This window comes from Drosophila mojavensis, unplaced genomic scaffold (genome assembly GCF_018153725.1).
Source record: "Drosophila mojavensis isolate 15081-1352.22 unplaced genomic scaffold, ASM1815372v1 contig_231, whole genome shotgun sequence".
NCBI lineage: Eukaryota > Metazoa > Arthropoda > Insecta > Diptera > Drosophilidae > Drosophila > Drosophila mojavensis.
Window position 1 is genome coordinate 4,121,569 of NW_025318772.1, and position 20,149 is coordinate 4,141,717.

The following is a 20,149-nucleotide window of genomic DNA, read 5'->3' on the forward strand; positions in this document are numbered from 1 at the left end:
GTTAAATATTTATAGTTTATTAAAGAGAGAAAAAAACTCATTTTATTTTCTATAATTTTCGTTTGTTTATTTTGCAAATTTTTCAATTTGTCTTAGCCTAAATTAGTATACATTTATGCAAAAATAAGTATTACAAGTACAGGAGTGTCTCCAACAGAAGGTCTCGTCATAATATTTGTACATCGTCCCTTTATGTACAGTAGTCAAAAAAATGTAATGAACACCTCTCTCTCTCTCTCCCTCTCTTCCCTCTTTCTCTGTCTGTTTATGCTGGTTAGCGATATGATCATAGATTTAAAATGGCAGAAAATTTTCAATGATAAAGTTTTGTGTGGAATTTTGAGTTTTGAGTAGACGACAGCGACTTTGTCTAGGATCCCGGCGTGTCGGTGAGTTTCTCTGAAAGATTTACATGATTATCAAGGTTAGTTAATGAAATCCAATAGCTGAACATCTACAACTTCTCCATGCAGTAGCACCTGATGTCCATTCAAATATACAAAGCAAACTTAAATACGTACATACGTACATACATGCTAAAATCTTATAAATTTAGTTGCATTTATTTATTTACATAAGATAGTTCGGTGCAGCTTACGATCTAGAAAGCGCTTATCTCTACTATGAAATACAAAATAGTGGGGCGAATGGATGCAAATGCGTGGGTGAGTGTGGCAACAAGGATGAATGGATCATTCTGGAAATAAAAATGTTTCTCGCGAATTAGATCGATTGAGGTGCTCAGCTGCGATTACAAAGGCCAGTCTTATAAATATAAAAACGAAACAAAAGTACCAGTATCACAACTACAATGGAAGTTTAAGAGCTTTCTAACGACTAATTATTAATTAATTATTAATGGTAAACAGCTAAGAATTTTCTCAAAACCAGTTCGAAGATATCAAATACGAGCTCAATAAATTGAATATTTATAATGGCGCTTGCTGAAATCATCAAATGAGCTTTGAGATCTCGAGCTGCGATTAAGCAAAGCAGTGTGAGATGAGATGGGTTTCGAATAATAGGTGTTAGTCGAGCTACTGGGATGAATGCATATATCTGCAGAGCAGCAGGCAGTAATACTAGAGAGGCGTTGACCGAAGTCGTTGCTGGGTGGGCTTAGAGATTCAGTGTACAAACCAGTTGTGGGATCAGTCCCATCCACATGCCCATTGGCATGTCCATTGAGACCATTCGGATGGTCAGTCGAGCCTATGGACTTGGCAGCTGAACATGAAATATATACATATATAGTTATAGAAGGTTCATATAGCAATTTTTTAGTGTAATACGCACCACTTGCTGAGCCGTTGGTTAAAGCATAACCATTGGAGACACCATTTTCGCTGGGGCCCATCAGTGGAACACTCGACTTGACAGCTGAAAAAATAACCGAAATCAATTAAAGCTTTATACGAATTTATAACACATATATAACTATATACAGACCACTCAGGCGGTAATCGCCATTGGAAGAGTTCTCAATGTCGCCATTTTTTTGGCCTGCGACTCCATTTGTAGTTTTGGCCTTGTCCTCATCCTTAACGCAACGCATGAGGAACAGCATCGAGGAGCCAAGCAGAGGCGGCAGTCCAGCTAGTATAAATGGCAGCGTGTACGAGCCAGTACGCTCGAATATCATGCCGGCAACGGGCGGCCCAATGGTCAAGGGCAGCGAGCAGAGGCCGAGCAGAAAGCCAATGGCTTGTGTGGCGCCCGATGGTCCACAGATCTCGTAGGCAATCGGACCCAACAAGGAGATGAAGCAGCCATCGAACAGGCCCATAACCAAAGCAAAGGTGACGAGCAGCACATAGGAGCTGGTCAGGGGCAGCAGCAGAGTCACCAAGCCAATGCAGACCAGCGATAGCTGCTGCAGATACATTCGATTCACACCGGGCATATCGGCAATGACGCCAAAGATGAGACGGCCAATGCCAGAGGTGACGCCAATGCACATCACCGGCAAATTGACATCGTGGCCGGGAAACGAGGCCTCCACAAACTTCATCATGTGCACATAGGGTACAAAGTACCCAAAGAGAGCCAATGGCACACACAGAGCCCAGATGACATAGCGCTTGCGTTTCCAAATCTCCACATTGATAACCGAACGCATAAGCACAGCCAAGCGAGAGCGTCCGATCTTCTTGGGCACGTGCAGGGGCAAATGCAGCGGCTTATACACAAAGGAGCACACGATAATAAATGCAGCCATAAGACTCATGATCTGGAAATTAAAATCAACTTGAATAAAATGCACATCAATTAATGAATTAATGGATCTACTCACCCTCAACGTTGCCTCCAGTCCATAGCTGCCCAGCAGCCAGTCCAGACCCGGTGGCAGTATAACAGTAAACACACTTGATCCCGCCGTCACAAAGCCGCTCACCTTGCCCAGGTAACGCTTGAAATAGTGCCCCAATATGGCCAGCGTGGGCGTGTAGGCCAATGCACCGCCCAATCCAAACATGATGCCATATGTAAAGTACAAGGAATTGATACTATCTGTACTAAAGGATGACAGCAACAATCCACCAGATGCAAGCATGCCACCAATGAAGGTGGTCAGACGCAGGCCAATCTTGTCCGTCAGACAGCCAGCGACAGGCGATAAGAAGAATGTGGTGCCAATAGCCAGCGAGCCAACCAGCGCTGCAGAGGAAGAGGTGAATATCAGAATGCATATATGTATGTGTGCATTAAAATTATAAAAGTTTTTTTTATACATTTTAAACAAGTTTTATTTAATTTGGATTTATTGGGAGTAAATGAAAACTCTCTGAACTATCAGAACAGATATTAGTATTTATGTATGTTTGTACATATGTATAAATATAATAGTTTCTTTATACATCTTAAACAAGTTTTATTTAATTTTAATTTATTGCACTCCTAATGAAAGCTCTAAGAAATTATCATAAAAGATATCAAACTATTTAGCCGATTGGAGGATCTTTACATTTTAAATCATGTTTGAAAGTTAATAATGTTATAATTCAAAATTGTAATTGGAGCTGAGAAACAGTTTCATTAAAAAACATTTATTTAAAAATTTGGGAAGCTACAAATTTTAGAGATTTTTCAAAAGCATTTAAAACCCATTATTTAGTTTAAGGTTTTAAATAAAAAGCTAAAACATTTAGCTCAGCTTTTCAATATATTTCTCGATATACCATATGCATATATAAATTATCAAGTTCCACTGAAATTTGAATTTCTGCATAGGAAAGAATCAATGCATTTGAAGATATCTAATATCTCAGCAGATATGAATATCATATTATGCAACTATAGACCGCAAGAGGTAATTGCTCTTCGACACCTCGTTTGGTTAAAAAACAATTTTTAGTGTTTTTTTTTGCCAATTGTTTAATTGTGAATGAACCTAACATGCCGACAAATAGCATTTATTAAATCGAATCACACGCAATTGCGGTTAATTGTGAAATGAACTGTTTTTTCCAGTCGATCGCCGATCGTCAAAGAGTTTTCTCGAAGTCTAATTCGATTGAGCGTTTGCCGCGTTGTCTGAATCAGCGATCAAGCCAAAAGATTGGGTCGAACTTAACTATATAGTTCATATAGCTGATATATGTATGTACAATGCATATATGTAACATATAGCTCAAAGTTCCGCGTTGGTAATTGGCACAAATATTTCATAAATCCAATTGCAGTTGCAGTCGGTCGTTAATCTCGTTGATGGTAAGCGATGCGATTAAACGTAATACCTAACAACACCTAACTGACAGTTTGGGGTTAATTCTTTGTTCAATGAACGACCCAGTTTTGATAAGAGTTCGCAAATAACCGAAAGCCATGATAATGTGTATTAAGTTAAAGCACACATTGAATCGTTAAGCATGGCCACATGTAAATAATGCAGCTGTCAACAGCTGAAATTAGCTCAGCTCAAATCAGCAATTCTACTCTGACTTCCCTAAGATTATATTACGTATACATGCATAAGCTAGATTGTATATGAGATGTCAATATTGGTCGAACCCGGGAAGATAATGACAAAAGTAAAACGTAGCATCGAAATTATGGTTAGATATATAATATACAACGATATTAATATTATATAATGATGTAATTCTGTTTACAGTCTACTATTTCCCTAGACAAGGAAAAGGAAAAGACTTTCCAGATCAAGTAATTCACTTAATATTTTCAATATAATTGCGTATAAGCAAATAGAAATCGAAATTTCTTTTATTAGATTTCTTGCTTGGGCTCATTACACTAAAATTAGACTTGACCTACATTTGGCAAGAAAATGGGATTCCGCCAAGCAAGCTATGAAATCAATACGCCAGCAAACATTCACGGACACACACACACACGCATACGAACACACCTGCAGCTGCATTTAGCCGAATACACATGCAATTCGGGGTGCTATAGCAACAGGGCAAAGAATACGGCAAAACATTCAATGTCAATGGCACAGCCGGAGCCGGCTAGATGTAGTTACAGAGAGAGCAGAGAGCGCGGACAGAGAGCGAGAGAGAGCGAGAGAGAACAGTTCTCATATGAAACATATTAGATAATAGCCGCACAACTGTTCGTATTCTGAAACATTGCCAAAGGTCTATAAAAATAAAACTAAACAAAGCTGTCGGCAGTAAAGGCAGCATTGCATCAAGCTTTTTTTTTGGCGGACATGACAAACAATTTTTTATTTAAGAAAAGGCGTATAAAAAAAATTTAAAAAAAAAAACAATTAAAATACTATAGAGAAAAAAGTAATCAATTATAAATATATATAATATAAAATATATACTCTTAAGCATTATAATCCTTATTAAATATACATTGCTTGCTTATCTGCCTAACATAGTGAAACATCAAAGATCATTATCATCTTTGATTTAGTTGAAGACAAATAATTTCAATTCTGTCTCTTTTTACTTGTTCTAATACACAATTATGCAAATATTTTAAATATAAATATTGTTATTTCATTCATGAAAATATAAAACAATGACGTCAACATCAAGCGTCGCTATCATAGGGTGATCGACCTGAATTAAATGAAATGGCGTTTAATTTCAATAAGTTTAAAGGGTTATCAATTCTTCTATACGGCACACTCAACCTTTGATTAGCTCAGATTATATACATAGTATATACATATATATATATTCATAGAAGAGGTCGGCTTATTTGACTGCTCTGACAGGTTCCTAATGTGACGGCTTGGACTCGGATTACGTGAAGCTTTAATCATATGGCGGAACTAATGCCACTCAACCAAGTCAACGGCTAGCCCAGCTCTCGCCCGTTGGAGGATCGCTGTCAAGCGCCGCCAGTTGTGGGGCTTCCCAGCGCCAGTCTAGCAAGTAACTGGGTCAGTGGCATGTGGCAAGAGGTATGCGGCATGTGGCATACGGCATGCGGCATACGCAATTGTGCCCATTATGCTCAGCCGGGTCGTCTTTGGTGTCGGCTTTTGTCTTTGGCCCATGCAACTGGTCTTCTTTCCAAGCGTTTGCTCCATACAGGCGCCAAACGCGGCGTATACGCAACGTGGAACCTTGACAAACAAATCTTAAACCAATTGAACTCTCTGAGAGACGTCACCAATAGAAATATGCACTAGTTCTAGACTCTCTCTGTGTGTGTGTGTGCATGTGCGTAGCACGCAAAATTATTCGCAGCAAACGACCTTTTGCTCTCTTCTGCTCAATTTTGAACTCTCATCGACTCCAGCGACTTGACATCGTCATTGCCGTCGCGGTGTTGAATAACGTTTTGTGATCCAATAAACTTTCAGCAATTTAATTCACTTGACGTCGTACAACTACACACATCCACACACACACACGTACATTGTCGGCACTAACATGCGCTAAGTTTTGTTGAACTCAAGCTTGGATAGAAATACTTCTTCGGCTCGTATGACCGCAGCTCTTACAACTTTTGAATCGCACATTCCTCCATGAAGCATTTGGTCAATAGCACGGCAAAAATAAATTTGTAATCAATTGGTAATTAATATGTTGGCACCTACATACGATACAATTGGACACATGTCGAGCATGTCTACATTCTAAATAGAATATTCCATAGTCGCTGTGGAGCGAGCATCGATCGAATTTCCGCCACATAGACATAATTTCTATAGAAATTTGAATGCAGAAAATTGATCACAGAAGCCGAATTGCTAGCATATTTAAAATAATATTTTTAAGTCAAATACGCAATTTAAACAGTGCTTAACACTCAAGTATATCTAATTCATGATCATGTGTAGGAGATGTCTGCTTATGACCCTTATCATCCATATTCTTATCTTCTCACATTATGTTTTAGGCCTTTTGATGAAAACGTTTAGATTATAAGCATTGTTTTAGTTCAAGTTTTATTTCAGCATATTATTTCAGAGCTTGTTCGTTTTCAATTTAAATTCTGATAAAAATAAAAAAGATCTTTGAATATTATTTTTTGTCTGATAACGTTATAATATATATGTATATATGAGTAATGTGCAAGTATAAATACAAATATTCATTTGGGAATGCGCAATCCATTTCTATAAATACATACATATATCAAATATATATATATATATATATATATATATATATATATATATATATATTTAAATATTGTATTCTGCCTATCTTGCTAGGCATAAATTAAAGCATATAACTAAATCTGCCCATGCACAGAGATTCGTTATCACATATGTAAATATTCAGGGTCGTAAATCTGTAAACATTTTCGTATAAATGTAGCGCAAGTAATTAGTCGACAATGCGGAATGCTGTCAATTCGGTGTCATTTGACAAATAAATAGAAATGTTACACTCTAAAAAAAAAGTGACTGGCCAATGCTCGCTCTTAATTTGATTGCTGTAAAAATGGCCGTAAAATTATTTAAAACGAGATTCTTTAGCTATCAAACTAGTATTTATTTATTTAACTAGTAGTATATTTGTCCATTTATCTAGTTTGCGGGAATAATTAAATTTATGTTAATATAATAGAAAATCAATGTTGCTGGCTTACACAACTCTATACATACATACATCTATATAAGTCTAGTCAAGCCTTTGATAACAAATTCTCATCTAATAACAATATACCCCATTCCAGTTTGGCGTACGCCTATGACAAGTGTTAATTTCTCATCTAATCAGTGCTGGACTTTCTGCATAATTGCTTTCAATCGTGGATTGTCACGATTTCCGAATCAATTTGCCTTTGGCACAGCTCGGTAGGGATTAGGCCCAAGCGCAAATTGATTGCAGTCAACCCTTTTGTGTTAATGCCCCAAGCACATTGGTAATGGGTATACGGGGTATATTGTTTATGGCCAGATATGTGTAGCAGACAAATAGCAAACAAATAATCTATGTAAATAATTCTGATCAAATTTAAAGGACTCGGTTGTCTATTTAAATGCTTTGACTATCAGCTGCCCGAATGCCGGGGTATCTTCTAGTCGAGCACTGCCGACTGCAGCGCCCTTAGTTGTTTGTGCCGTTTGACACGTGGACTTACCCGCTTTGCTGTTGGCCTCCGCATCGCCCTGGGCGGTCAGCCGCTCCGTTAGCAGCTTGTGAAGTACGCCATATGTGTTGATTAGCCCAAAGATGACGCCGTTGCATAGGAATGCGCTAACCATTACCAGCCAGGCACGAGCACCGCCATCCGGCGGCTCCTTGCCGTGTATATCTCGACAGCAGGGCGCCTCGATATGCTCTTGCATGCCATTCGATTGGATCTTGCCATTCGATGCGGCTCGATGAACTTGACCGTTGCTGGTCTTCAATGCGTGTCCATTGGCACGCTCCTCGGCACTGATAATGCGGCCGTTTGGCTGGCTAACGTATCCGTCTAGCGGCTCACTCTCGGCCATTGCCGCCATAGATGTAAAAAACGTGTGGTTTCTGAAATTTCAACTGATTACAGATCGCGTCGCGTTGTCGCTCGTCGTTGTCGTTTTCGCTGTCGTCTCCGGCACTATCTGATATGATCCGACTATGCGGTTTATGGCCAAGCAGTGCAAGTTCTACGGATTCTCAAACAGCTGCTGAACCATAAACCGACACGATTTAAGATTTAATTGTAATTATCATTATTTGCACGACGCGCTTACTACAACTACAATTGTGACACTGCCACTATGTGGATGCAATGGACTCGAATGCACTTGAACTTCAAGTATTTCAGTCGTTGAACAGATTGCGTGGCTGGCACATTCTTGGCTTTAAACTGAAAGCGTGGCTAAGCAATATTTTTTGACAACGTTGTTTATGTTAACTGCGTTCTACAATTTATTTAATCTTATTTTCGTATATTTCGAAAATACAGTATAGGCAAATATATTAATTTAGTATAATAATCAGTATAGTAAAAATATATATTTCTACATTTTATCTACAAGTTCTTTGTTCTGCTCTGTTGTCGCATTCATTTTCTTTGCCTATTTTCTATTGTGGAACACAATTTAGACTTAAAATAATGTTTTAAAAGAGAAAGGAACTAGAAGAAATCTGAATTTAATTTTTCACTTTGTATATAGAACTAGGCTATAGAGAATAAGCGATACCTTCAAAGAGTTTTCTCATTGCTTTGGATTTGCCTTTGACTCTAAATCTTTTAACTAAGAACTCGAGAATATGATTATAAAAGCTTTGAATACCAAAAAAATGTAAGTGTACGTATAAATTATATACGTACTTTATAGAACTGTATAAGTATATAAGCAACAACATTTTAGAAAAATCATACACATATATGTTCACTTTGGAGAATATAAAATGCTTAATCTTCAAGATAAAAGATATATTGTACTTTCAGATTCGGATTGACTTGGCTAAGAGCAAGCAAGAATATATTGCTGGTTAAAAATTTGTGCTCTTCTGTTTTACTAAGTCTTGGAATACTACTATAAACTTTCACTTCAGATTAATTGGAAATTGTTGACACGTTGCACTAAATTTTTTGTTTTTGCTCCCTTGAAAGAATAAATTTGTTAAACAGTGTAAGCATTAGTTTACAACAAAATATGCTATAGAAAATATGAATCATATGCAGGTGCATGTGCATTTCTACATTGATTTAAGCCTAAGGCTGCAAACCTTTTCACTCAACATCAATTTGCTATTGATATAAATTTCTATATTGAATGCCTTCTGGCCACGGATGGAACTAATGGAAATTTACACACTTTATATATTAATATGAGCATATAAATTGAAATGTATATGCATGCATATATATAAATTAAATTTCACTTTTGTCAGCAAGAATTTGTACGCTGACAAATTACATGCAAATGTGGGCAAAACAAAACCAAAACAGAAGAAAACAAAAGAGAGCAAAACAAAAGAGAAGTTTTGCCGAAAACAAAGTCAAAGTCGACTATAATGCGATATATGTACATTCTAGACTATAAAGTAGTAAATCTATTTGATGTTTCTGTTTTTGTGTTTGCATTATCAATGTTCACGTGTTGGACGCAGGCGTCGCCCAGCGGGGGGCGGTCTCAATTTGAATAAGAAATCGAAGTGTGCTCATGATTACGCAATGAATCAACCTAATATAATGGTAACAATTAAACGTGTTCTTAGTGCAATTGGTCTTACAATGGATTTAAATGCAGCCGATGGTCGAGTTGCACGAAGTCTCGTAGATCCCCCTGGGCGAGTGGATGGCGCGTACCGCCGTCTCTGGCTGTGGCTTTTGCTAGACGCAGTCGATTTGATAGCCGAGAGTAGAGCAGAGGAACACGACCGAGCGCTTGCGTTGCCGGCAACGGAATGAAAAATAATTCAATTATTTTCCACGAGCAGCTTTTTTCTTCTGTATATATATTTTTTTTGTGTTGCAAAAATTTGTCACTTACTCACGAGGCACCTAATCGGAGACGTACAACGTGTGATTGTGAGCGTTCTCAGTAGTAAACAAAACGAGGCGTTGAAGAGGGCTGCGTCTGCTTTTGCGGTTGCGTTGGCAACCGCCACGCGAAGAAGATGGTCACAAAAAAAAGTAAATAAATAATCAAAAGAGAGAAAACAGAAGTCATCAAATGATATGCACATATATAGCAGTGTCTATCACTGAGGTGCATCCGTTTGAATTCGCCTAAATCATTTGATCAATTGTTGTGCAGCCAATGTATCAATGAATTTTTATCGCGACTGTTTTTCATTCCGAAATATTTTAAATTGATTTCAATTCGCAGAATTGAAAACTGAAGCACAACCCTGAGACACTTTCGTTTTGTACCACAAATTGGTCATGTCCGTTATGATAGCCACACATCAAAGCAGCAGCAGCAGCAGAAGCAGATGCTTTGCCAGACATGGCTACTCATCAAGATGAGTTTGATTGTGGCGCCTTTCTTTGATGAAATGCTTTTTGAGTTTTATTTCGCATAAATGTGTGTACAATATACTATATAATATATTCGATATAATAGTAAAGTTTAAGACTTACGTGTTAGTGGAAGATTCAGTTTAGTTAAATTTATAATACTAAGAATTAGGCTTGACAGTCGCTCTTCAATTCACAGGCGCCGCCTCAATGGACATGGCCGTGGGGACCAGAGGGCAGGGCGGCTGATCTACAATTAGCTTAAAGTGTTTATCGGGCCAATCGAATTCCAGACGTTGCGTTGGCTCCGTCTTGCCATCGAGTTGTGAATTGCGAAATGCCTCCATCATGCGCGGCACTAGATCATTTGGTATCAGCACCTGTATCCAATAGCCAAGCACGCCATAGGGTTCGCTCACACTAACAGCAGCGCCCGTAACTGTTTCGGCGACCAGAGTCAAAGCCAGATGTTGCGCCTTGAACGTGAAATGCCGACCGTGTCGTATGCGATCCTGAAAAGAAAAATATGCATTTGATCATTTTAGATATTGAATCTACCACCATTTCGTATTTACCTTTATGGCCAGCAGTAAGTACTTGGCCGCATAGGGCGCTAGCGTTATTTCAATGCCATCTAGCGATATGCAGTCGGGCGCCTGAGGCTGATTGTCTAGTGGACATGATTTGTGCAACGAATTGCTGCTCATCGACATGGACTGGGGGAAACTCGGCTCCTCGCGCTTCAATTGTGACTCTGTCAACGGCCGATTGTTCTCTTCGCTGGCGCATTTCTCGTTCAGAGATTGAAAGTCTACTTCCTCCTTAATTGTTGTGGTTGGCTTCAGCTCACGGAATGTAAACTCAGCATTAACGCCAGCCAAATCAGAGCCTTGTTTCTCCAGGTCGTCCTGGAGGTTTAGCAAGGTCTCGGGAAACAATTCGAACACGCTCATGGTGCGCTGCATGTTGGTAACCAGCCATTCGCCGCCTGTCTGCACATCCTTAGCCAAGAAATTCAAGACGCCACGGCCGTTCCAGCGTGAGGCCTGCTCCAGTTCCTCCTCGGTAACGCCAACTATTTGGCAGAAGTCAACTGTGCCAAAAGGCGTGTCAATCGAACCTAATTGCGGATCCTGTGCTACCAGCAAGCTTTGCATTCGTGAATCGATGCTGCCATCCAATCCCTTGCGCCAAGGAATATTGTCGCCAAAGCAAAGACCATTGCCAGTTTGAAAGCAATAGCGCGCAATTGATTGCAGCAGATTTGCAGGCCAGGTGGGCGGTCTGAGTGCTTTATCCGGACATTCCCGTTCCTTTTGCAGCTCAGCCTCTGTCTTAGCCAGCCGGAATGTTAGCTCGAAGCCCATGCCTGAACGTGTGGTGTGCTCTTCTTTCAGGTGAACGCGCTGATCGCCATGCAGATCGCTGAGTCCGAAGCTAACATAATGCCAATGCGGTGGTATTCGCTCTGCATCGCCTTCGCCCTGCCCTTTGTTGCTGTACATGCTTATGTAGTCCAAGGGATCGGAGCCACCCAGCCAATACTTAAGCAGTGTCGTCACTTGCAGAGGATTCGGTTGATCTGGATAGACTGATTTCAAGTGATCAATCAAGGACTTTAGCCCAGGAGGCGGCTTAAGCTCTGAATTCTTCTCAGGATTTGTTGAGGCAGCCATAGTAATAAAACTCTTGTCTTGGAAGAAAACAGAAAAACAAACTACAAATAATCGATTGCACGATCAATTGTATCGATAGTCATGCCAAGTACGCAGCTCGAAGATATTGAACGAGCTAAATGCAAGCAGGCAGACTTGTTGTATGTGATAATCTAATATATATAATTTATGAATTATATAGCAGATACTAGAATTAAAATACTTAAGCATATGTGCAACAAGAAACGATTTAATTTTTGCACAGGCACACCCAACACTCTGGTATCTTTCAAATTAACCAGTTTTCTATTTGGTATTATACGGCATACGAAACGCGGTCACACCGCTCACGACACCGCGATTTTATAGGAAAAATTTGCAATACTTTGTTTTATAAACGCACAAAATGGAGCCCTATGATGTCGTAGTCAATCAGCCTGTGGTCATAGATAACGTAAGTAAAATTTGCAATAAAATATCAATCAGAGCCCAACTAGAATCAATTGCCACATAAGCTACATTAGGCTTTTTGCCTGACAAGTGACATCACCAACTAACACGAACGAATAAGCCAAGCTGCCACTGCCCGTCCCTTTGTCCATCGACTTTTTCAGCAGTAGTCGCAACTGTTTATGTATGGGCAATGACTAATTTGCCAAAAGCTAGACTTTTTTGCCCAATTTACTTCAAGTTGCCAAAAGAAGTGTACAAGATAATAATAATGTCGCAGTCAGCGCTTGAACACTGTAACCGAGTTGGGTGAGAAGTGGGCATCGATATTAATCTTTCCACTCAGATTCATACGTTGATTATATTTCTCCGAATACACAACCGGAGGGCGTTCCTTCACCCAAGATCCGGGCACACTGAGTGCCTCAACAGTGCGATCCGGTCGAGTGCCACACCTGCCCTGGTTTTGGCAAAACTTCGCAGGACGACGCATCTTCTCAAAAGGATCACGATAATAATCCCTATAGTTCTGGCAATCCAAGTAGAAGGTATCAATCTCGCCCAGACTTCCGTAGTTGACAAACGACAGACCCATCTGTGGTACAAATTTCAAGATTGGCTTCCGCTGAACACGCAAACTCTTCGACACGGCTAGCATATCCACGAAAGGAATGGTTCGGGTATCCATGATTTGCCCTTTTTATGAAAATGCTTAACAAAACAATTCAGAAACGAACAAACTTGACGCGTGTGAAGTTAAATTTGAATGAATGCCAGTCTGTATAAAACCCAAAATGATTTCCTTTACAGGGCTCCGGTGTGATCAAAGCCGGCTTTGCTGGCGAGCACATTCCAAAGTGCAGGTTTCCCAACTAGTGAGTATCTGGTGCAGCGCAGTGCAAGGCTGAATGTAGTTAATCATGCTTTCATCTTAGCATTGGCAGACCAAAGCATGTTCGGGTAATGGCCGGCGCCTTGGAGGGCGACATTTTTGTTGGTCCCAAGGCGGAGGAGCATCGCGGCTTGCTTAGCATACGATATCCGATGGAGCATGGCATCGTGACGGATTGGAACGATATGGAGCGCATATGGAGCTATATATATAGTAAAGTAAGTAACGTAAAAGTTTCATGACCGGCAGATGTTGCAGTAACATACATATATTTACTTCAGGAACAATTGGCAACGTTTACGGAAGACCATCCAGTTCTACTCACTGAAGCACCATTGAATCCGCGTCGCAATCGGGAAAAGGCAGCTGAGTTCTTTTTCGAAGGCATCAATGCGCCAGCGCTCTTTGTCTCCATGCAGGCAGTTCTCAGTCTGTAAGAGCCTAGTTAAACTAAACTTAAAAGTTGTATTTAAATAATTTCAATATTATTAGCTATGCTACGGGCCGTGTAACGGGCGTGGTGTTGGACTCGGGTGACGGTGTGACGCATGCAGTTCCCATTTACGAAGGATTCGCCATGCCTCACAGTATTATGCGTGTGGATATCGCTGGGCGGGATGTGACACGCTACCTGAAAACACTCATACGCCGAGAGGGCTTCAATTTCCGTTCGACAGCCGAGTTTGAGATCGTGCGGTCGATCAAGGAGAAGGTCTGCTACTTGGCGACCAATCCACAAAAAGAGGAGGCTGTGGAGACTGAAAAGTTCGCCTATAAATTACCAGATGGCAAGACATTCGAAATTGGACAGGCTCGTTTCCGTGCGCCCGAGGTGCTCTTCCGGCCCGATCTGCTGGGCGAGGAGTGCGAGGGCATACACGATGTGCTAATGTATTCCATTGAAAAGTCGGATATGGATCTCAGAAAAATGCTCTATCAGAACATTGTGCTGTCGGGTGGTTCAACGCTTTTCAAAGGCTTCGGCGATCGTCTCCTCTCCGAGCTGCGAAAACACTCAGCAAAGGATCTGAAAATCAGAGTAAATATAAATATATATCTGAATAATTTAGAGTTGTATATTGATATCTGTATTTGCTTTGGTCTAGATTGCTGCACCCCAGGAACGTTTATACTCGACGTGGATGGGCGGCTCAATTCTGGCATCGCTGGATACCTTCAAGAAGATGTGGGTATCGAAGCGAGAGTTCGAGGAGGAGGGCCAACGTGCCGTGCACAGAAAGACTTTCTAGTTTGTTTAAAACCATTTAAACGCTATGTGTAAAAGGCTTATTAAACTCTGTATCAAAAATCATGTGTCAGCTAACATCAACTATCCCTTAAAAAGAAAATTTGATTTAATTTTGCATGTGTATGTTATGCATAAATAGGCGCAAAGTATTTAAATATGCTATTTATTGAAATTTGCTTTCGCAGCATATAAGAAAAAAGATAAACAAATAAAAACTAAAAAAAAAAAATAAAATATTTTTTTTTTAATTTATATTAAACGCAGGCCAAGTCAAATGTTGTGCTAATGTATCTTAAGGTATATAGTTACGATTACTCATTAGTCATACGCTTACCCATTTCTGAGCCACTCTCTCTCTCTCGCTCTCAGCCTCAGTCTCTCGCGCTCTCGAGCCAGCTGCGCGCTTGGATGACGCTGTTTGGCCAAAATGAATTCAGTTGGCTTTCAGTTGTTTATTCACTTGGTTGTGTTCCAGGCAACCATCTCTATGGCAACGGTTATAAAAGTTGTTTCTGCTGCAACTTTTTGTGAAATTTATTGTCGCGGATTGGGCAAGAGCAAAATAAAATAAACAAAGCTTCGATCAGATTTGAAGCTCTTCGCTTTGTGTCATTTGTTAAGTTCGCAAACGCAACCACGTGGAACCGCATTGAAAACTTCACAATGGCTCAGGTGGAGGGACGAGCCAACGAGACGGAGGCAAGTCTAACAAAAATATCTACAAAGACAAATCAGTTACACAGATTAGATCCATAGAAAACGAATTACTTCAAAATAAATCCTGTGAATTCACACAGTGCACTTCCCTTTATTATCGTTTCTACTGTAATTACCGCTAGTGCACCTTAATGATACCTGGTTAGCCTTGCACATACATAGGTGTGTGTATATTACTGTACATATTTGTAGGTATACTACATATGTCTGTATCTACAATTCAGATGTGCTATGCCACTTAAATATTTATTCATTCCTGTTGTCGTGTCTCTTTATTGATTTTATAATTTAAAAAAAAAAAAACACAATTACAAATTCACAATATGAAGAACTTTATGGGAACGTATATATCTCTCCCACTCTCACCATGTATGCTAACATTTGTATATATACAGATATCTATATAAAACTGTATATCCTGATGGATTGTCTGGCAATAATGTTTCATAGATATATACATACATATATGAGAAACGTTTCGAACTGTTCAACAAAATATGTTTTCATTGCAATGGTTTGATTGGATCTGATTAAGGCAATATGTTTATAAATTATAAATGTTTATTAAAACTATATATTCTGACCTAATTGTGAAGCCAAAAGATGTTAAAAAGATAAACAAAATCAGTGGAATTGGGAGTAGTCGACTAATAGATACTCTGCAGTACAACAGAGCTGCTTGTTTTTAAGTAAACGATCCCAATTATATTTTTATTGAGCAAGGAAATTCTAATCAGCAAATATTATATATATGTATTTGCTTTACTTGAATAGAATATTCATACTAAATATGATAGCTCTGGTTCTTTTCTCAATTCTTCTATGAACTCTCGAAATTCACAGCTTTTGCTCTTATTGTCTTTGTCTATGCTTACTGTATATATAAATATGATTTGAATATATAAATATGTTTGTTTAATGGCTTGAAAAAGACCCCATTGACTTCCGCGTCTTAATTATAAGCCTTCAAATAATATAAATTTTGTTAGCTGCAAAATCTTTTAATATGTACTTAACATTAATTTAATTATTTTGTTTAATCTTTTTTGTTTGAGGGCTCACAAGTATACAGTAGTTTAGTTGATATCTCACTTATCTCTTGCAGAGTGCTGTAAAAAATGCCTGGCAGGTACGATATTATTTCAGACTTTCAATGTGGATGCAATTATTGTTTAGATGCTGTTACTTCAGTTCTATTTTTGCACTCTAACTAATTGGTGTCACTAGATAGTTGGACTTTATCAGCAAGGTGCAACTTGTATCAGATCAATTGAAAAGAGATAAGAATCATTGAAATGCTCTAAATAGACCAGAATCATATCAGACTTAGTTCGACTCTCCACTGAAACAGACACATATTTTAAAATGGCTTCAGCTGTGTGTACAGAGAATATTGCAAAAATCCCATTTGAATTGATTCCAATTGAACTCTTTTCAGATGAAGGCAATGGACGCCAATCGCTATGCGACCAAAAAAACTATTGCCCAGGGCATGCTGGATATAGCGCTGCTGACAGCCAACGCATCTCAGCTGAAATACATACTCCAGGTCGGGGAGCAGCATCAGTTCTATAAGCTAATGCTAATACTGATTAGCTTGTCCATAGTTATGCAGGTAAATATTTTATTCACTGTCTGCCTTTGCCTTGGCTTTCGGGTTGTAACGGCTCGTTCTCCAATGTCGTAGATACTATCTGGCGTACTAAGCCTGTCCCTCAGTTTATTGCGGGACTGCCGAATGCATCAGCCAGAGTTCCATCAATCGGCCAATGTGATCAATCATGTGCGCACTGGCTTTGCGTTTTTTACCACAATGGTCAATCTTTTCATATCGGCTTTTGATTCTCGACTGCCCCCGATACAGGGCGATATTTTGAATGATGTCAATTAAAATTAATAATTATATAAAATGAACCCATCTCATCCGACTCTTTTGATCGAAATACCCTGGACCAAATCCGTCCCTCTCTAAAAAGAAAACAATTTCAATTTTAATTTTAACAGCTATTGGTTGGAATTTTGTTTGTGGCTATCGGCAGTCTGAATATAAACAAGCAGCAAGACCAGACGGCAGCAATTATATTGAACGATATCATATTGGTGGTCGTCTTCGTAATATCAGTGGTAAATGTCATAATATCTGGGTTCGGTATCGAGTACTCCTCCCAGCCACTAAAACTCATCGATCAGCATGCTAAAGTACCATAGACATAGAAATGAGATTATAGAATTTAATGTAAATTGTAAAACATGATGAACGATATTTTATAAGGTTTCTAATAAATAATAAACGGTATATAAATGTCATACTCTTCTTTTTCTATATGTAGGTGACAGCGGGCGTTTTACTAGTTATTCAATCTCTTGTGAGCATTGCCAAATCTAAGAATCGCTCAATACTTAATACAGTCAGTCACTTTGTGGATGCGTTCATATTTCTATCTGTGTTTTGTGATATTATGAAAATGAATTTTGGCTTGGATCCAGCAATACCATATAAAGAAGATCAAGTTGAACTTTTAAAAAACTAACATACATATATTTGTAAGCATTTTATAAGAATTAAAATAAAAATTTCAAATCTCATTGAGCTATTTTTATGTACATATGCATATTCAAATGTAATAAATACCGCACTTCAGCATTGTTTTCTACTTGAATGATGTGCACACACTGACTTGCCGTCAGCTGGAAAGTTATCGATAGTCGTTAAATATTTTTGTTTGGCGGCATTACATTTTTGAGTTTAGTAAACAATGTTTACTAAACATTCACTTTCTCGCTCTGGCGCTCCGATAAGTCGCCAGCTGTAAATGTATCGATAGTCGATATTTATTAAATCGTAGTTTTTTACTTTTATGCGGCGTCCGTGTATTCCCTTTTGGCGGCATTAACTAATGTCAAAGAATTTCTATTAAACTAAAGAGAATTAAACGATTTTGGAAAAAAGGGTAAACCCACAATGTCGGACGATGACTGTGATATATTCAATATGCCAGTTAAACGGCTAAACGGTAAGTGCAAATAGTTGTCTAAATCTTATAATTTGTAAACCGAATGAAACAATTGGAATTCACAGCAGTGCCACAAAAGCAGTTCGCGGAGGAGTGCGAAACAATCAAACAAATTGATTATGATTTTATAAAGAAGCCAGCTACAAAACCTGCCAAGCCAACAATAAAGCCGAACCCTAAACCACAATCGGGGAAACGAAAAAAACAAGCAAAAGAAGAGGAGCCACCTATGAATAAAACGGATGAGATAACAGGCATAACACTGGAAGAGGCGCAGGCGTCCATTACTCGCGTTGATCTGTCACCTGTTTCGCAGTTAATTCATGAGATGGAACAAAAAAAGGAAAGGGAGAAAAACAAAGAAATAGAAGCTTTGCCCGTGGCAAGGCGCACGCGTTCGTCCCTGGGCAAACGACAGACCACACCAGAGAAGAACAAAGACGAATTGGAAACTGCAGTACTTCCAGCTGTTGTAGCTGTGGATCCGCCCAACAAACGTCGGGGACGTGGGCGTGGACGTGGAAAAAAAGCCTCAGCGCAGAATGCAGACACAAGTAGCTCAACGGCACCGACTAACATATTTGAGCCACCTAGAAGGAATCGGAGGCAAGCAGCTGAAGTTGCGGCCTATTCCCGAGTCGTGGACTCTATTGATCTGGTTTCAGCTGTTGCTCCACGCGTGGAAGGATTTGTGAGTAAGCAATGATCTACATTGTATGTTTTTCTATAGATATATATCGTTTAAAAATAGATAAATCTAGACTCAGATGAGGATAAGGAAATGAGTCCCACAGAGCATGAAGAGCACGCCGAAGCAGCGCCAAACTTCGATGATGATAATCCCGTTATTGATATCAATTTGAATTGGTATGCAGTCATATGTCCAATTTTACCTTATCAAATATTAAACAGTATTTTCCTTTTAGGCTCGGTGATATGCAAGTATATAAGCTGAGACAACACCAAAAGTTCGTGCATATGTTCAAGGAAGTTTCGAAACGCAATGAGGTACCTGTGGACGAAGTTGTTATAAACATGGATGATGTATTCCTAAACGCAATGGACTCTCCACAAAGCATCGGTCTAAGAGGCTTCCACATATTGAGTAAGTGAAGTAATTCATATAAGGATGCTTTTTCTATGAAATAACTTTATTTTTCCCAGGTGGTCGCGCAATGAAATCGCATAAAAGTCAACAAAGGGAAGAAGTTAATCTCATGTCAAAGCCAAAGAAATTCCAATTGAAAATACAAAATGATAAATGGAAGGAGCCATTGATAATACCTATGAAAAAAACAGAAACTTTTAAGATACTTTACATCAAATGTGCTGAACATTTAGAATGTGATGTTCAGGACTTCAAGTTGTTGTATGACTTTAAGACTTTATTAATGTTTGCATTTTATATAGTATGTTCTTTGCTTTTAGTTTTGATGGCGACCTACTGGAACCTGATGATACGCCAAAGGATCAAGAAATGGAAGGCAATGAAATAATTGATTATCGTTCAAAGTGAAGGAATCTCTGTTTTGTATCTTGGAATTTAGTATTGTTGAAGTTAAATTACCTATAAACTAAGGTTTAATTATGTTCTTTACAACATTCTTACAATATGTTAAAATTAAAGCAAATCTTTGTGTAATGTTTTAAGACTAATGTTAAAACCTCGAAAGACTTGTTATTTGGCAGCTGGCAAATGCTCAACTCTAACTTTTGGTTACATTCGAAAGTAAGTCAAGCTGCTGCTGCTAGGATAAGAGCTCTTAAAGCAGTGTACAGCATTCAACGCCCTATGATTTCTTTGCACACCCTTAATATTTTGTTTATCTAGCAT

At 39.0% G+C, this 20,149-nt stretch overlaps 6 protein-coding genes and 1 long non-coding RNA gene across 16 annotated transcripts; 4 read left to right on the top strand and 3 right to left on the bottom strand.

Moving 5' to 3' along the window:
* Window positions 1–40: 40 nt before the first annotated feature.
* Window positions 41–9,782, bottom strand: LOC6574890 (monocarboxylate transporter 10). Of its 5 annotated transcripts, none has more exons than XM_032729872.2 (7): window positions 9,609–9,781; window positions 7,519–7,907; window positions 2,294–2,658; window positions 1,450–2,230; window positions 1,297–1,380; window positions 1,141–1,227; window positions 41–399 (listed from the first exon to the last, which is right to left on the bottom strand). In XM_032729872.2, the coding sequence occupies exons 2-7, from the start codon at window positions 7,883–7,885 to the stop codon at window positions 371–373; spliced, it is 1,713 nt and encodes a 570-aa protein (XP_032585763.1). In that variant the 5' UTR covers window positions 7,886–7,907; window positions 9,609–9,781; the 3' UTR covers window positions 41–370. The 5 variants fall into 5 exon arrangements, with proteins under 5 accessions (XP_032585763.1, XP_043863846.1, XP_032585761.1 ...); XM_044007911.1 differs by having other exon boundaries at window positions 7,519–7,919; XM_032729870.2 differs by having other exon boundaries at window positions 7,519–8,047.
* Window positions 9,783–9,835: 53 nt separating this feature from the next.
* On the top strand, window positions 9,836–10,454 carry LOC122756972. Of its 2 annotated transcripts, XR_006356839.1 has the most exons (3): window positions 9,836–10,011; window positions 10,042–10,043; window positions 10,208–10,454. It is a non-coding gene; the product is annotated as an uncharacterized LOC122756972 (long non-coding RNA). The 2 variants fall into 2 exon arrangements; XR_006356838.1 differs by lacking the exon at window positions 10,042–10,043.
* Window positions 10,262–12,064, bottom strand: LOC6574891 (suppressor of fused homolog). The gene is made up of 2 exons (XM_002000883.4): window positions 10,914–12,064; window positions 10,262–10,850 (listed from the first exon to the last, which is right to left on the bottom strand). Exons 1-2 carry the CDS (start codon window positions 12,012–12,014, stop codon window positions 10,527–10,529), a joined length of 1,425 nt encoding a protein of 474 aa, XP_002000919.1. The 5' UTR covers window positions 12,015–12,064; the 3' UTR covers window positions 10,262–10,526.
* A 251-nt stretch (window positions 12,065–12,315) lies between these two features.
* LOC6574892 (actin-related protein 1) lies at window positions 12,316–14,694 on the top strand. The gene is made up of 6 exons (XM_002000884.4): window positions 12,316–12,447; window positions 13,254–13,318; window positions 13,379–13,553; window positions 13,617–13,768; window positions 13,828–14,374; window positions 14,442–14,694. Exons 1-6 carry the CDS (start codon window positions 12,400–12,402, stop codon window positions 14,583–14,585), a joined length of 1,131 nt encoding a protein of 376 aa, XP_002000920.1. The 5' UTR covers window positions 12,316–12,399; the 3' UTR covers window positions 14,586–14,694.
* Window positions 12,623–13,229, bottom strand: LOC6574893. The gene has a single exon (XM_002000885.4). The coding sequence runs from the start codon at window positions 13,129–13,131 to the stop codon at window positions 12,724–12,726; it is 408 nt and encodes a 135-aa protein (XP_002000921.1). The 5' UTR covers window positions 13,132–13,229; the 3' UTR covers window positions 12,623–12,723.
* A 317-nt stretch (window positions 14,695–15,011) lies between the features above and the next one.
* On the top strand, window positions 15,012–17,887 carry LOC6574894 (ninjurin-1). 4 transcript variants are annotated; one of them, XM_032733659.2, is made up of 3 exons: window positions 15,012–15,283; window positions 16,740–16,916; window positions 17,632–17,887. In XM_032733659.2, the coding sequence occupies exons 1-3, from the start codon at window positions 15,248–15,250 to the stop codon at window positions 17,830–17,832; spliced, it is 414 nt and encodes a 137-aa protein (XP_032589550.1). In that variant the 5' UTR covers window positions 15,012–15,247; the 3' UTR covers window positions 17,833–17,887. The 4 variants fall into 4 exon arrangements, with proteins under 4 accessions (XP_032589550.1, XP_015023185.1, XP_015023184.1 ...); XM_015167699.3 differs by lacking the exon at window positions 17,632–17,887 and adding an exon at window positions 17,306–17,608 and having other exon boundaries at window positions 15,013–15,283; XM_015167698.3 differs by lacking the exon at window positions 17,632–17,887 and adding an exon at window positions 16,989–17,215 and having other exon boundaries at window positions 15,013–15,283.
* A 210-nt stretch (window positions 17,888–18,097) lies between these two features.
* Window positions 18,098–19,979, top strand: LOC6574895 (uncharacterized protein CG4449). 2 transcript variants are annotated; one of them, XM_015167700.3, is made up of 6 exons: window positions 18,098–18,315; window positions 18,384–19,006; window positions 19,067–19,182; window positions 19,242–19,420; window positions 19,480–19,684; window positions 19,744–19,979. In XM_015167700.3, the coding sequence occupies exons 1-6, from the start codon at window positions 18,264–18,266 to the stop codon at window positions 19,829–19,831; spliced, it is 1,263 nt and encodes a 420-aa protein (XP_015023186.1). In that variant the 5' UTR covers window positions 18,098–18,263; the 3' UTR covers window positions 19,832–19,979. The 2 variants fall into 2 exon arrangements, with proteins under 2 accessions (XP_015023186.1, XP_002000923.1); XM_002000887.4 differs by having other exon boundaries at window positions 18,104–18,315; window positions 18,381–19,006.
* Window positions 19,980–20,149: the final 170 nt, after the last annotated feature.

What these genes read in the sequence shown, in the direction of transcription:
- LOC6574891 (XM_002000883.4), bottom strand. Translation starts at nt 12,014, where the DNA reads ATGGCTGCCTCAACAAATCCTGAGAAGAATTCAGAGCTTAAGCCGCCT. An exon ending in ACTTACTGCTGGCCATAAAG is followed by an intron (nt 10,851 to 10,913) that starts GTAAATACGAAA and finishes TTTTCTTTTCAG; the next exon opens with GATCGCATACGACACGGTCG.
- LOC6574895 (XM_002000887.4), top strand. Translation starts at nt 18,264, where the DNA reads ATGTCGGACGATGACTGTGATATATTCAATATGCCAGTTAAACGGCTA. An exon ending in GCCAGTTAAACGGCTAAACG is followed by an intron (nt 18,316 to 18,380) that starts GTAAGTGCAAAT and finishes TGGAATTCACAG; the next exon opens with CAGTGCCACAAAAGCAGTTC. An exon ending in AAGAGGCTTCCACATATTGA is followed by an intron (nt 19,421 to 19,479) that starts GTAAGTGAAGTA and finishes TATTTTTCCCAG; the next exon opens with GTGGTCGCGCAATGAAATCG.
- LOC6574892 (XM_002000884.4), top strand. Translation starts at nt 12,400, where the DNA reads ATGGAGCCCTATGATGTCGTAGTCAATCAGCCTGTGGTCATAGATAAC. An exon ending in AGCCTGTGGTCATAGATAAC is followed by an intron (nt 12,448 to 13,253) that starts GTAAGTAAAATT and finishes TTTCCTTTACAG; the next exon opens with GGCTCCGGTGTGATCAAAGC. An exon ending in GGAGCTATATATATAGTAAA is followed by an intron (nt 13,554 to 13,616) that starts GTAAGTAACGTA and finishes TATTTACTTCAG; the next exon opens with GAACAATTGGCAACGTTTAC.
- LOC6574893 (XM_002000885.4), bottom strand. Translation starts at nt 13,131, where the DNA reads ATGGATACCCGAACCATTCCTTTCGTGGATATGCTAGCCGTGTCGAAG.
- LOC6574894 (XM_015167699.3), top strand. Translation starts at nt 15,248, where the DNA reads ATGGCTCAGGTGGAGGGACGAGCCAACGAGACGGAG. An exon ending in GACGAGCCAACGAGACGGAG is followed by an intron (nt 15,284 to 16,739) that starts GCAAGTCTAACA and finishes AACTCTTTTCAG; the next exon opens with ATGAAGGCAATGGACGCCAA. An exon ending in GCTTGTCCATAGTTATGCAG is followed by an intron (nt 16,917 to 17,305) that starts GTAAATATTTTA and finishes TAATTTTAACAG; the next exon opens with CTATTGGTTGGAATTTTGTT.
- LOC6574890 (XM_032729872.2), bottom strand. Translation starts at nt 7,885, where the DNA reads ATGGCGGCAATGGCCGAGAGTGAGCCGCTAGACGGATACGTTAGCCAG. An exon ending in GACTGGAGGCAACGTTGAGG is followed by an intron (nt 2,231 to 2,293) that starts GTGAGTAGATCC and finishes TTTAATTTCCAG; the next exon opens with ATCATGAGTCTTATGGCTGC. An exon ending in TGGCGATTACCGCCTGAGTG is followed by an intron (nt 1,381 to 1,449) that starts GTCTGTATATAG and finishes TTATTTTTTCAG; the next exon opens with CTGTCAAGTCGAGTGTTCCA.